The sequence below is a fragment of the Protopterus annectens genome, chromosome 8.part0, assembly GCF_019279795.1.
Source record: "Protopterus annectens isolate FY-2018-M chromosome 8.part0, PAN1.0, whole genome shotgun sequence".
Lineage (NCBI taxonomy): Eukaryota > Metazoa > Chordata > Ceratodontiformes > Protopteridae > Protopterus > Protopterus annectens.
The window spans coordinates 1,828,283,213-1,828,299,049 of record NC_056741.1 but is presented as its reverse complement, the minus strand read 5'-3'; the positions used below and the strand labels follow the sequence as shown (position 1 = coordinate 1,828,299,049).

The 15,837-nt window shown below is 41.9% G+C and overlaps 1 protein-coding gene across 1 annotated transcript in view; it reads right to left on the bottom strand.

Moving 5' to 3' along the window:
- SF3B3 (splicing factor 3b subunit 3) overlaps positions 1 to 15,837 on the bottom strand; it is a 2,130,119-nt gene that overhangs the window by 2,080,028 nt on the left and 34,254 nt on the right. Inside the window, exon 5 of the mRNA XM_044079526.1 lies at positions 5,547 to 5,719. Within this exon, the coding sequence (XP_043935461.1) occupies positions 5,547 to 5,719 (173 nt within the window). The remainder of the gene's footprint in view (positions 1 to 5,546; positions 5,720 to 15,837) is intronic.

Sequence of the window (15,837 nt, the reverse complement as noted above, 5' to 3'; positions counted from 1 at the left end):
TAAAACACTTTACAAAACATATTATTTTCAAAGTTAAACATACATAACATTACATTCAGATTTAAGACACACTGAGCTGCAGTTATACAACTGACCCTTCCTGAAATGGAGTGGTAGAAAAAAAAAAGTTATAAGTAGTTGAAGGTAAGGCACCTAAAAAATAGAGAGGTCACTAGTCGGGGTTAGTGCAAGGACATAACCAATGAGTTTTGAAGCATTTCTTGAGTTTGTTTTTGATTGGAGTTAGAGAGGGTTCTAGGGTCAAGTCAGCTGGGAGTCTGTTCCACATTATTCCAACAGAGTTGGCAAACAGAGTCCCCAGCTGTGTAGTTAGATTTGTATGTTTGAACTAGGAGTCTAGTGGATGATCGCAGTTGCTGGGTGCTGGTAAAGGGGCTGATAATACTTTTTTTAGTGCAGGTGTATTTTCTGGTTGGTAAAGGACTTTTATGTGCCACTATTACCTGGTTGAACTGCAGTAGGCTTGGCAGTTCAAGCCATCCTAGGCGATTTAGGTTGTGATAGTGGTGTGTGCGGTAGGCTGTGCCAGTAGCAAATCTGGCAATGTGGTTATAGCAGGATGATAGTTTATTAAGATCTGTTTTGTTTAAGTTGGAGAATAGAGGTGAGGCGTAGAGAAGAGTTGATAGCAGATGGGAACGGGCAATTGCAGTTCTAGCAAGTGGGGTAAGGAAAGGTTTGATTCTGTAGAGAGAGTCAAGTTTTTTATTAATGGTTTTGATGGTTTGATATGCGCATCAAACTTCAGGTCATCAACTATGACACTCAGTAGTTTAATTTGGGGTTTTGGGGGGATGATAGTGCCATTGTTAGCAGTTATGTTGAAGGATGGCAGGGCGGTCCTGCATGTGGAGGAGAAGAGGAGCAACTTAGTTTTGTTGGGGTTTAGGATTGGATGTTGATTGGGGAGACATTTTTCCACTGTACTGAAGCTATTTTGGGTTATCCTGAATAAAGTAGCTGGTGAGGTGTCAGAACAAATCAAGGTGGAGTCATCCGCATACTGAATGCAGGTAGCATATGGGATGACTCAATGAAGATCGTTGAATATATTGAAAATAAAACGGTCTTCTTAAAAAATGGATTTTTAAGTTACTTTTCATGCATGTCTGAAGCTTAACCATCTAATTACACTGCAAACTAATCAGGCACTACAGTGTACAAACTTCCACTTTCAAAACAGCTCATTTTCAACTTGGAGAGGGAGCGTTCTAACTGACTCAGTCTTTTGTGCATCCAAATCATTCTAGAACAATCACCACAAGATAAATCGGTGTCCACATTTATTGGATACTGTTTAAGTACCTTGAAAACAGCATATCAGTAAAGTACCGGCCACAAATATGGACATGCAAACAGAGGTACAAAAGACAAGATAAACTAGCAAGAACTCCTCAGCACACACCCAGAGAGATTAAAATAAAAAGAGACTGCTCTCAAACAAACGCCTCACAAAAATTCAACACAACTAAAGTTTACACATCAACAATGAACACCAACTTTACACACCAAGACCAGGACTATAATCCACAGGAATGAAATCTTGACTTGACCTAGATTCAAATTCAGTACACAAGTCTGGCTGGAAGTTGCAATGCAAGAAACAGTGAGTGTACAATGACAGCTCTTGGGGACTGCAAGGGAACCCCCCCCCATACTACACAGCTGAAGCCACAGGAAGAAACTCACAGAATAAAGGGATCCATTTGATAACTGCAGAGCACAAAAACTTGAAGCACAATGACTTTGGCAACACAAAGTAGAAAGGACTGTTGCCAAATTTAGGGAGCCTAGAACAAGAAAAATATCCAGCCATCATGTAGATGTTTTAGAAATATTTCTGAAATTATGAAAACTTGTATAAAAACGGAAATGTTAATCAAGAAAAAGCACAAATAGAAATATTTATTGAATACTTAAGCATAGCACAGTTAAAGGTAGATAAGGCTGAACAATTAACAGTTACAACAATAAGACAGCAGAATAAAAATTGACACTGTATAATCAATCTGCAGGAAAGTCCCCCAGAACAGATGGTATTCCTGTGGAAATTAGGAGTAAGAAAGTGATAAAGCTCTGGAAGATTTTCAACATCATTTTAAAAGGATGTTAAAAGGATGGAACCATACCTCCTTACCGTACAGAATTACTCTGTTTTTACCGAGTTTTGGGGTCCAAATAATGGGGTTCCACAATTCCAGCGTGGCACCCCTTCATTTCCTGAAGTTTCCCAGCTTTTTTATTTTCTTTTTCACTGACGTCATCACATGCAGAATGATGTCAGCCTGGCGGAAATGAGCTCAAGGGCTCACATTTCCGGCTGCCTGCTTCACTGTTAATTTGAAGGGATCTGATGTGCGAGCGGGACTGCTTCATTTTGTTTCGGAAGGATACAACTGCTGCAATGGTATTTTCTGTATCTGGTCTGGAGAGCTTTTATCTTCTGGAGATTTCAGGTTTCTGCAACTGTACTTTCTCAGACCTATTAGGAATCATGTAATTTTTTTATGGCAGATATGTGGATGACTTTTTTTTTTTTTATCTTGGAAGGCGTCAGACCAGGTTCCTTCTTTTTGTGATATTAATAATTCCAGTGATTTTTTTTTTTTATTTTTATTTGGGGAATGCTGGGCTATCAGCACACTTGACTTGGGCTACTTCTAATAATGGTTTCACAAGTGGAATACATAGGAAGGCGACTTTTAATAGTTATTTGCATTATTCGAGCAACCATCCTGTTTTTATGAAAAAGAATATACCAAAGGGTCAGTTTATTTGTGCTTCACGAATGATTTCTGAAGAAGCTGATTTTTAATCAGAATTCACCTTTAAACAGAATAGGTTGTTGGTTAGATGTTACCCTTCAGATTTACTTGGCAAATCAGCTAATGAAATTAGAACAAGATGGCTACTAATTTTCCTCCAATTTTGAAAAAATGGTTTTACTACTATTATAAATAAGCCACATGGAGTCACAGGTGTTAACAATTCAAGTTCTAACACCAACACAAAACCTTTTGATACTTCTTGTATTCTGGATATATGTCTGTTGATAAATTTAACATCAGGTCCATTATTACTAGAAACTGGAACATCTTATGTGGAAATAGCGAATTAATACAAGTTGTAGGTGATCGTCAGTTTTGTTTTATATACAAAAGTGGGTCTGTTTAAAAAAATGTTTACAATTTGACTCCATATATAAAAGTACCCCTGACAACACCAGATGCTGTAAGGGGATGTACAAATGTGGGTTTTGTCCTTCATGTCGTTTTATTTTAAGAGGGACCCTACATTGACTTACCCTGTTTGAACAAGACACTTCCCATTGATGGTGTATACAACTGCAATACTAGTGACAGTCTAACTTGCTATTTATTCTGTGTGCAATGAATTTTATGTAGGTAAGTCCACACGAACACTTAGTAAAACAATTAAAGAGCACTATTATCGTATTAGAACTAAGAACATCTGCAATGCTCTATTTATAACATTCCATTACATGTAGTGTTTTTTAAAAAGTTTGTTTGCTGTTTTGGAACATGTAGTTAGAAATATAAGGGGGGGGGGGGTCCTACAAGGGACCAACTGGAACAAGGAGAAACTATGTGGCAACTCAGGTTAGGGGCTGACAAAAAACCTGGTATTAATGACTTGGTGAATATTAAACGTTTTCTGAAGAATAGAAGACTAAAGATTTTAAAATGAACTGTCTATGTTATGTTATTAGATGTGTGCCTTTAAATGACTGTATTCCTTTTGCTAGTGCACTTCCACGTAACTGATTGATCTGATATACAAGGGGATGCTGCTGTGTGCATTTTATTTCATTGTGAAGTCTTTTGAGACGAATGCGATATTAAATGGTGTTTTTCGCTAATGCTGGTGGTTTCCTTTATTGTTCGGTCAGACTGGTGGTTTGGTTTTTACAAAGAGAAGGTTACTGTCAGCTGCCAAGATCTGCCACAAAACCCACACACAGGTTACTCCACAACAAAGTACAAATATGACATTGTCCATGTTGTTGTAAACAACCAGAGATGCACCTCCATGGACTACATGAAAAGAGACTTGGAAGAGCTCTTTGATCTTGTAGCCCAAGCAGGTATGACCCTAGCCCTGAGTAGCATACTGCCATCGCCCAGAATGATACCGCAGTAGAGGACAAAATGATTACCTTCAACAATTGGCTAAGCTTCTGGTGTCATTCTAGGGGGATTCAGTATCTGTCTGCCAGGGACAATATGGTTGACAGACCAAGATGCTTTGCCAGAGATGGCTTTCACCTGTCGCCCCTAGGATTCCGGATACTGGCTAAGGCTCTTGCTGCCCCATAGTGTCTTTTTAGGCAAGGTTCAAATGACAAATTCACCGCCGTAACAGGAACAGGCAAGCAAAAACTGAGGGCAATGCTACTCAATGCTAGAAGTCTAAATCTCAAAATGCACTCACTCAAGGCACTCCTTAAAATGGAGAACATAGATATATGTGTAGTGACCGAGACCTGGTTCAAGGCTCTAGAGAGCAACCCTGCATTACCAGGCTAGAACTAATACCACACTTTTGGGCCATCTAACCTGGACCAGAACACCAAAGGCGGAAGTGTGTCCTTATTCATTAAGGATATCCACACCTCCAGGAACAGACTCCTGCTTCACGTCAAGCTGAGCACCTCATCGGTCCTCTTCAAAACACAATTAGGATAACTGGATGGGTAACCATAAATTCACCCTGGGAGTTCCACCGGTCTCCCTCTTGGACAAAGGTGACAGGTGCTGATCGTGGAAATAAAGGTAAAACTTGGCTAGGCTTGTAAAGGTACTAGTATTATTATTAGCCTAGTAACCTCTTATGATCCATTTTTCAAAAACTAGGCACTGGCAGTCACACTGTGTCTTACAAACTGCCACAACAAAAATCGGGCACCAACAGTCTTCGAAAACTTCATTACACCAGAGACTGCTCCCCTTCAAAATTTTAAGATACATTCCCAACTTTTTACGTTGTTTAAACTGAAACCAAAAAACAGTACGAGTGTGTACCAGAATTCAAAGAACTTGTGCAATTAAAATTCCAAGTGTGTGTGTGTGTGTGTGTTTTGAGGGAGGAATACATGTTATACAACCAATAATCTGGCACCTGGAGCAGAGGGGTCAAGAGTCTGACTCTCCGCTCTCATTTCCTTACTATACACCCTTCAGCAAATCATTTAGCTAGCTACTGCTCCCAGGTCATTCCTGAAAAGGGAGCGAGTGCCCAGTGGGCCTACCTAGTGAACAAAAGAGTACTACTATTACAACCTCAAAACGAATACATGACAGTAAAAGAAACATGCCCAACAAGCATGAACCTTTATGGCAATTCAAGCCACTTTCCTTTAACCAAGGCCCAGTAATGAAAGCGTAACCAGTAAATTAACTGCGTCCCTCATGTGAGTCATGTCATTTCAAAAAGGTCATAACTCTCTGAACAATCTGCTTTACAAAACCTCACACAGGCACAAATAGGGAAGTGTAATACCAGACCTCATAATCCATTTCCAGGCAAGCAAACATTGGGTTCTCAAATCCGACATCCACACCAACAACATGGTACACCAGAGTGTTGGCTTTGTGCGCTTCCAGTGGGGATGAGATGGTCAAACGTGCAGCAGCATCTCTGTTCAATATGTATACCAGTTTCTGCTTCTCAATGGCACCTATGAACAAACACAGAGCAAAATACTTCAGGAATATAGTCAACAAAAAATACTATTCACAATAGTCTTTCCAAAATCAGAACATCAGACCATCTGCCAGACACTTCACTACCAGAACTTTCTGGTAGCAAACAAAATGTAATCAGTTTAAATCTAAAGAAAATCTACCATTCTACCACAGAGAAGGACAAGTAGAATTATAAGAGAGTCCAAACTATAAAAATGCTGGAACAAACTGAATATACTCGAGAAATGTTATTAAGCGCTTTTCGTCACACAAAATTGTGCGACTTCTTCAGATAAACCATAGTATAAAATGCCTTCTTTAATTTACAAACCAAGATCAAGTGCACATTACTTAGCCAATTACTACTACACAACATGGTTGACCTACCCCTTTGTACATAATTATTTCACCTCTAAAATCAGTACTTCCATTAAAATAACAGCATTTATTACTGTACAAGCTTTAAGAACACCCACTGCCCAAGCTAAGTTGTACTTTAAGGTCCTTCTATGTTGATTATAAAATAGAAATATTATAAAACACAAACAAGATGGGACTCTACTTTAATATACATCTACACTCTTGTTCAGGTGGTCTATCTTACCTACTCCAAATGGATGCAGGTGAAAGTCACTTCATCTTAAACTTTTCAATTTAAGAATATGCAATATCAAACAAATTTCATTAAGACCAGGAAAATGGCAAGCATATGTGCGTAATTGCCATAATACTTCAAGCCGTTACAAAATGAGTGAGTTAGGTCCCCCCTCTCGGCTCAGGTGTTACTTGGTCTACAGCTCTAAATTTAAACTTGTGGCCTGTAAAATCTAAAGTATGCCTAGCCAGTGCATTTTCTTGCTTACCTCTATCCATACTATGGAGATATTCATAAACACGTTCCCGCAGTCTACGTTTGGTTTTACCGATGCAGAATGCGGGGGGCACTGCTGGCATTGAGCCAAATACACCACCATTCTAGACTGACAAATCAATTTTTGTTTAGTAGAACATTTCTTCCCTCTGATCATGTAATTCTGGCTGGTCTCCATACGTTTACAGTAACTACACATCTCACACTTAAAACATACCTTGTCTACTGATAAAAGATAATTTGTTCCTTTCCAAAATACTTTTCAAGTTTGGGCCCCTTCCAAAAGGTAAGCCCTTTTCCAAAAGTGTGTATATAAAAAAAAAATTCCATTATATATATACACACACAAATATATATATATATATATATATATATATATATACACATACATACATATACATACATACATACATACATAAACACACACACACACATATAGATATATATATATATATATATATATATATATATATATATATATGCAAAATCACAGTGGCGGCGCCACGCCTGTCGCCTCATGACTAGGCCTGCTCCATGCTGCTCTAGCTCCCTCAGTAGCGTGAGAAAGCAGCCGCATAGATGTATTGGAAACTGATCTGAGTGGCCATTCGGGTGGAGTATACTTGTTTATCCTCACTCGACATGGACTCTGGGGAGATGCAGCGTATTCTTTAATCAGATCCGCTGCATCCTGATGGCGTGTGCCATGTAGTTCAGCTCTCAAGAGAAGGTTGCTGAACTGAAAACTCGCTTCCCAATGCGATCCATCGGCGGGACTCCTTGCCCGGAGGATGCATAGAGGACTCTCCTGGGCCAACTCCCTCTTAGTGGCTGCAGCCATCATCATGGCATCTACTGGGGGCCTTTGCTCCAGTGAGTGCGGTCCGCGGAGGAAAGGATGCGGTCAGGGCGGCTTAGGTACAGGCTCAATGGTGTCCGGATCCTTCACGCTCTGGCGGATATAAGGTCCACCAGAGGGTCGGCAGGAGGGACACCCAAGAGGTAGATGGGCCGCCTCGAATGCCTCCAAGAACACAGACTCGTCTGAGGAGGCCTTGAGGCAGACCACCCCTGATCCTCAACATTTCCATAATGTCTCCAAATGAGGCGTCTTCAGGGGTGACCTTGGGAGCCCTCCCTTCATCAAGTCTGTGTCTTCGTTAGCGGACTCGGGGAGTCCATGTGCCTCCTTTTGCACTTACGCTTCCGAGGTACTTCTTGGGGGCTGTCCGAGGAGTACTCTTCCGCAGCTGGATGTTCCAAGGGAACTACTTGGGACATCGGGCTGTCCCTGGGACGGCTGGTGGGGCCTGGCCCAACTGCAAGGGAGTGCGGGATGGAGCCGTGGCAGGGACCGGGGTCGGTAGTCCTCAACAGTGCCCTTTCCACTCACGAAGGCGAGGAGAGCCAGCTTCTCTAAACCCGAGCCGACCCCCCTCGGATCCGGCCTTGCGGATCGGGCGAAACAGTCGGATCCGAGACGGTGTGCTCCGACCTGGGCCGGGCGAAGACACCAGCTCCCTCGGATCCGAGGCTCGGTCCTTGGCTCCGAGAGGTTGGGTCAAGTACCGAAGCACTCAAGGATGGGGCCGGATCCGAGTGCGCCGACCTATCGGATCAGACCCACCCCGGATCCAACTCTGCCGGCGCCCGACAGCTCCGAACCCGTGGTATGGGTCGGAGCCCCTCCCGGATGGGGGGGGGGGGGCTAGGAGCTCTCCCATTTGCATTTGGGCCTGGATGAACTTCCTCATCATCCGGTCCATATCTGCTTCACTCATAGAAAAAGTGGATCTGGTGGAGGCCACGGCGGACCTAGAGAGCAGCCTCGGGGACCTCGCTGAAGGCTAGCCTCCTCCTCCTCGGGCCCAGGGAGAACCGGGGGAGTGGAGCCGAGGAGGAGAAAAGCTAGAAGGCACAGGGAGGCCCAGCAGGCGGAGGCGAACTGGAGGTTTCGGCTCTCCGTTTGTGGTGCCTCTCCTGTGCCTCTCCTTCTCTCTCTCCTAGAAGACTCTCTCTCCTCCGGCATCTTAGAGGAGGTTGAGTCCCAGCCGAGGAGGAGAGCCCACAGCAACAGCTTGCTGAGTAGAAGGGCAGAAGCGGCGGTATCTGGGGGAGAAGTCCGCCAGCACCAGCCGACCTCCGCTCCCTCAAAGCTCGGGGTTGAACCCTGCACAAATGGTACAACCAGATGACAGGTGTTCAACCCCAAGCATTGCACCAAGTGTGGCCATCCGCTGGGGACAGCTTATGGCCACACTCTCGGTATTTAGAGAATACAGCCTTATGGGCTTGGACATGATAAGCCTAATAGGCCTAAAACCACACACACACACACAAACTACGCAAAACCCGTGAAAAGTTAAAAATAAAGAGAGGAAAGCCTACACACTCAACACTAAATAATTAAGAGAAAAAAGCTGAGATTTTTTAAACTTTTCTGTCAGAAATAACTTATCTGCACGAAAAGCAGGAGCTCAAGAATCCGTCGCAACTTGAAAGCGGCAAACGAAATCTGAGGTCAGTCAGGGCTTGGCAAGGGGTTATGGGTAAGAGGGAGGAGCTAGGAGCTCAGAGCCTAAGCTTTTGAAATGCCGGCTCGGATCCGAGGTCGGATCCGATACCCACAGGTTGCAGACAAATGAAGTCTGCCTACTTTATATATATATATATATATATATATATATATATATATATATATATATACATACATATATACATACACATATACATATACACACACACACATATATATATATATTACACACACACACACACACACACACACACACACACACACACACACACACACACACACACACACACACACACACAGACTCTCCAGCTGACACAAACATCCTTCAAAAAGGTCTCACAGAGACAGATAACTGGTGCCAGCGCCATGGTTTAAAGCTAAATGCCAAAAATGTATAGTCATACCCTTTGGCAAAAACAATGTGCCCACAAATTACCACATAGGCGGAAACCCATTAAGTACAGAGAAAGTTATTAGGGACCTGGGTACCCAAGTTGATAGCAATCTCTCCTTTGAAAACCACATTGCCAAAGTGGTTAGAAAGACCTTCTACATAGCCCACCTCATCACGAAGGGTTTCACATCTAGATTAAGAGAGGTAATCGTGCCCCTTTATTCATCCCTCATCAGGCCCATCATAGAATACAATGCCCCTTTTGGGATGTACCTTACCCGACACCTGCAGCAATTAGAAAGACCCCAAAATTATCTCACCAAGAGGATCAAGGGTCTCAAACAGATGCCATATGCTGCTCGGTTAAAAAAACTCCAGCTCTACTCAGTTGCATACTGCCTACTTCGAGGCGATCTATGCCTGATATACAAAGCTATGTCAAATCCAGAATTAATGGACACGCTCCACCTCAGTAAATCTAAATCCCTTAGAGCCACACACTCGAGGGACTTGAACCTCAGCACAGAAATAAATGGAACTTGCTGGAGGGACAGGTTCATAACCCAGAGGCTCCCTTCGCTCTGGAATAGAATTCCAGTTCAGAGCACTTCACTGAATCTCTTCAAGAAGAATCTCGGTAGGTGGATGGGGGATCGTAGGTTTGTCCCAGGGATTACTCCCGTGTCACTATTAGACAGAGGCACAGTAACTAAACCTTAAAAAGGGCACAGTATACTCAAATCAAGGGGTGGCATAAGCTATACAGAATCAGGCTAGGCTTATAATTGCCCCAGGGCAGATAGCCTAGTATGAACCTATATATACACATACATACATTATATATATATATATATATATATATATATATATATATATATATATATATATATATATATATATATATATATATATAAAAACAGAAAACCCAGGAACCAGGAGCCAGAAACAAATGCAGAACTCACAATGTTAAACTGGATGGAAGTACTAGTCCAATCGCCTTTAATAACCAAGATATAAAATCAAATCCTTTATTAGAACATAAAGAAATGACTGCTTTCGCAGGATACAGCATCGCTTCTTCAGATAGTATACAAAATTGTGAAGCATTCATTTATTTATTTGTTATATTATTTATTATTTACATAACCACACCTCAATGCTATCCAGTGAGGCATTACTTTACTAATTAAGAAACATTAACAAGTGGTGAGTAACAAATACTCAATTGAAACAGCAGCAAGGACACGCCTTCAAACAGGCTGATACCTAGAACATATCCACAATCCATGCAGCTGTATAGAATACATAACCCCTAGTCAAAACTTTTAAGATATATAAATAAATTATAATTCTCAACAACATAATGACAACCTATACAATTAATAAAAAAGACATTTACAAAGCAGATAAAAACGCTGTTATCATTCATCGTGGACTCCACTATAAATCACACAGGCATACAAGTTAAAATAAACTGTCACTACAGATAGCAAACTAGTTAATACTGATGTATGGAATTCACTTATATGCATTTATGACTCTCAAAAATATATATAGCAACAACCTATACAATGGATGAAGAAAAACATGTACAAGGGGAACAAAGACGCTGTTGTCATTCATCACACAAGCATACAAGTTAAAATAAAATAAACTATCTTGAATCTATACAATTTTGTATATCTAAATGCATGTACTAAGTCTGAAGACAAAGTTGCCAACTAAAAACTAAGAAACAAAGATACTTTATTTTTAGTTGTATGCCTTACCTTAACTTTCTCCCTTTCAGACATGGTTTGAGTGAAACTGTTTCATTTAGCCCCCTACCTCTATGTGCCCCCAGTCTCAGCAACCAACGCAGTTCAGCTTCCTCCGTCCTGTTCACTATATCCCCTATACGTGTAGAAACATTTTCCATGTGTAATACTTGGAATAAAAAAGTATGTGCTGGTCCTTCTTTCAGCGCATGCTTGGCCAGAGCACTACATTCATCTTCCCCACGTAGAAACAAAAACATCGCACACAATGTGCTACATATACCACGTTTCTACTATGGCAGTTATAATTTACCCTGAGCTCCCATAATCTACCTGTGTCAGGGTGCTTAAAGAAGTGTGACTCATCTATGGAGCTACATTGAGGGCAGCCCCCACATTTATTAGTTCTTTCAAAGCCAGTTAAATGGGTTGGTCCAAACGAAATAGTATTGGAGCTATGACACAAAATACGCTTTAATTTTTCATATTATACACAAACTTAGGAGAGTTACCTACAACCTCTCTTACTTGATCATCAGCTGTCAATATGTTCCAATTGCTCATTACAGCCTGCACAACTAAGTTAACATTCTGACTGTACGGTATTATAAAGGGCTCATGGTTAAACGTGGAAACTTTCTCAGTTGTATTTCTGATACTATCAGAGAAAAAAGGTCTAGCTCTTCCGGTTCTAAGTGTGTCAATATTAGAATAAACCCTCTGTATTTCATCTGGGTGATAGCCACGGTTAACCAATCCATCCCAAAGCTGTGTTAGTTCTTTACTGAACAATTGTTCGGTGCTTGACAATCTTGACAAACGCATTGCTTGTCCCTTAATAATGTTCTTAAAGATATGTGGACTATGCATGCTGTCCCCATGTAGGTACGCAGGCTTATAGCAGGGTTTCCTATATACTTTAGTGCCTATCCGCCCTTCCTTTCTAAATATGTTGACATCCAAAAAATCAATGGTATTGGTTGAATATCTCATTGTAAACTTTAAAAAAGTACCTATATCATTGAGCTTCCGGTGAAACTCTTGAAGCGATTCAACGGACCCATGCCAAATGAAAAACAAATCATCCAAAAATCTTTTAAAGAACTTAATATGCGTATTGTCCAAGATATGTCTAGTTTCGAACTCAGCCATTACTATATTAGCATAGCTGTTTGCATAGCTTGTGCCCATTGCTACCCCATTAGTTTGTCTGTAGCAAGTATTTTGAAACAGAAACACATTGTTTTCCAATACCAATTCCATTAAAAAACATAAAAAATCAATCCTTCCCATATCATGACATACAGATCTATTCAAAAAAGACTAAGTAAGCCAGCCCCTGGTCATTAGGGATACAGGTAAACAATGACACAACATCCATGGTAACAAAAAGGATGCTCTCAGAGTAATCAAAATCACACAATCCTGCATATAGGCCCCTCAGAAATTGTTCAGTATCTTGTAATACATACTTATAGGTAGCTAAAGACTTAAGTTCAGAGTCCAAATATATCGACAGGGGTTCAGTTATCCAGCCGGAGCCTGAAACAATTGGCCTAAATTCAGGTGAAAATAAGTTTTTGTGCATCTTGGGCAATCCAGTTATCTGTAGTGACAGTTTATTTTATTTTAACTTGTATGCCTGTGTGATTTATAGTGGAGTCCACGATGAATGATAACAGCGTTTTTATCAGCTCTGTATATGTCTTTTTTATTAATTGTATAGGTTGTCATTATGTTGTTGAGAATTATAATTTATTTATATATCTTAAAAGTTTTGACTAGGGGTTATGTATTATATACAGCCGCATGGATTGTGGATATGTTCTAGGTATCAGCCTGTTTGAAGGCGTGTCCTTGCTGCTGTTTCAATTGAGTATTTGTTTTACTCACCACTTGTTAATGTTTCTTAATTAGTAAAGTAATGCCTCATTGGATAGCACTGAGGTGTGGTTATGTTGAAATAAATGAATGCTTCACAATTTTGTATACTATCTGAAGAAGCGGTGCTGTGTCCCGCGAAAGCGCTCATATAGGCTATCTGCCCTAAGGCAATTGTAAGCCTAGCCCAAATTTTTGTGGCTTACGCCACCCCTTATATGAAAAAATACTGTGCCCATTAGTTTGTTGTGCCTCTGTCCAGCAGTGACACAGAGATGATTCCCGGGATAAACCTACGATCTCCAATCCACAGGTCAAGATTTCTCTTGAACAGAGCCAGCGAGGTGCTCTGCCTCACATGGACCGGGATTTTATTCCACAGCATAGGGAGTCTGAGAGATAAATCTATCCCTCCAGCACGTCCGATTTATATCCGTGCTAAGGTTTAAGTCGCTTGCTCTAGTGGTTTTGGTGGATTTGGATTTTTTGAGGTGGAGCATGTCCATTAATTCCGGGTTGGACATGGCCTTGTAGGTCAGGCACATGTCACCTCTGAGCAGACGGTATGCAACTGAATAGAGCTGGAGTTTCTTCAATCTGGCAGCATATGACAGATTTTGGAGTCCCTTTATCCTTTTGGTGAGGAACTTTTGGGGTCTCTCCAATTGCTGCAGATGTCGGGTGCGATACATCCCGAATGGGGCATTGTACTCGATCATTGGTCTGATAAGTGAAGAGTACAGGGGAACAATGACCTCACTAGATCTGGATGTGAATCCCTTCATGATCAGGTGGGCAATGTAGAAGGTCTTTCTAACCACTTTAGCAACATGAGTGTCAAAAGAAAGGCCACTGTCAACCTGGGTCCCCAGGTCCCCGATAACCTCTTCTGTGCTTAGTGGATTGCCACCTATATGGTAGCTTGGGGTTACTTTGTTTTTCCCAAAGGGTATGACTATACATTTTTTGGCGTTTAACTTCAGGCCATGGCTCGGGCACCAGCTATCTGTTTCTGTGAGTCCCTTCTAAAGGATATCCGTGTCCGATGCACTTTCCACTATGGCGCCCAGTTTGCAGTCATCTGCAAACTTTGTCAGCCAAAGTCCTCCCCATGTTGGCCTGTACTTCTGAGAAGTAGATGCCGAACAATAGGGGGCCAAGGACTGAGCCCTGTGGGACACCGCTTGTGACCGGCTTGGAGTCTGACATAGCGCCAGCAACTCTAACCCTGTGGGTTCTGTCCTTAAGCCAGTTTCCAACCCATCTTGTGACATATGGGTTTACATTTAAGCTGGTAAGTTTTTCTACAATACCCGAGTGGGGTATTGTGTCGAAAGCCTTTGCAAGGTCAAGGTAGGCTGTATGGACTGCCTTTCCCTCATCAATGGCCTTGGTGACGGTTTCGAAGAAGTCGACCAAGTTCAAAAGGCATGATCTGCCCTTGACGAAGCCAAATTTTGTCGGGTCCAATGTCTGCAAGTCCCCTATATCTTTGTTTATGAGCTCCATTATGATACTCTCCATAGCTTTGCAGACTAGACTTGTTAAGCTTATGGGGCGGTAATTACCAGGGTCCGTAGAGGCACCGCCTTTGTGGAGTGGGACCACAGTTGCCGTACGCCACTCCTTGGGCACGTATCCTGTGGTAAGACTGAGATTAAACAGCTGCCTTATGTGCGGGTTTAATTCCTCATTTAGCTCGTGTAGCACACACCCGGGGACACCATCCGGTCCCATTGATGCTGTGTTTTTAGCTTTAGAGAGAGCAGCTTTCACCTGCGCATTTGAGATGTCCGGGAGGCTACACTCTGCTGGGATAGTTCTCTCTCCTTTAGGGAGGGGGTGAAGTTTGCACTGAACCTGTCTGCCAGTATGTTGGCAATGTCTGTGGGTTCACTGATTTTTGTATCATTTTGGACTAATTCTGAGCATATCTGGGAGTTTCCACCCAGGTTCCTAACATGGCTGTACAAGGCCTTCTGATTGTCCTTTGAATCCATGGCAATTTCTCTCTCACAATTGGCCTTAGTTGATTTTATGAGTGCTCGTACTCTTTTTACTAATAATGATCAGGGGTGACTGCCCTTTTATGGATTTTGTTCTATCATGTAATAGCTTTCTCCTCTTATTGTAAAGTTTGTTAATGGCTGGGGTCCACCAGACTGGACGTTTGCCCTTTGTGGAAAGAGTCTTGGTTTTATTTGGGATTGCCTGATCCATGCAGTCCTGGAGGTGTTCATAGAAGGCATTTGTAAGGGCTTCCATAGCTTGGGTTGTGGTTTCCACTGGCTCAGGGGCCTTGAAGGATACCACCAGTCTTGAGTAGTGTGAAGTTTGCTTTAGAGAAGTTCTTCACTGTGGTCTTTTTTGTTTGGGGTGGGGGCGGGATGTGGATTTCCAGTGAGATTAGTTTATGATCAGATCTCACCAATGAGGGATATACTTCCGGTGTGGAGCATTTTGTCCCCATGTTTGTGTTAATGAGATCTAGTATATTTTCTCCTCTCGTGGGAACAGTGACTAGCTGTTCCATGGCATTTGAATTTATGAACTCCAGGAACCGTTGGGCTAGAAAGTTAGGGCTTGAGTAATGTTCCCAGTCTATATTCGGGTAGTTGAAGTCACCCAATATGATGGTGTTTGGAGACACATTTATACCCTCCAGTGTCTTA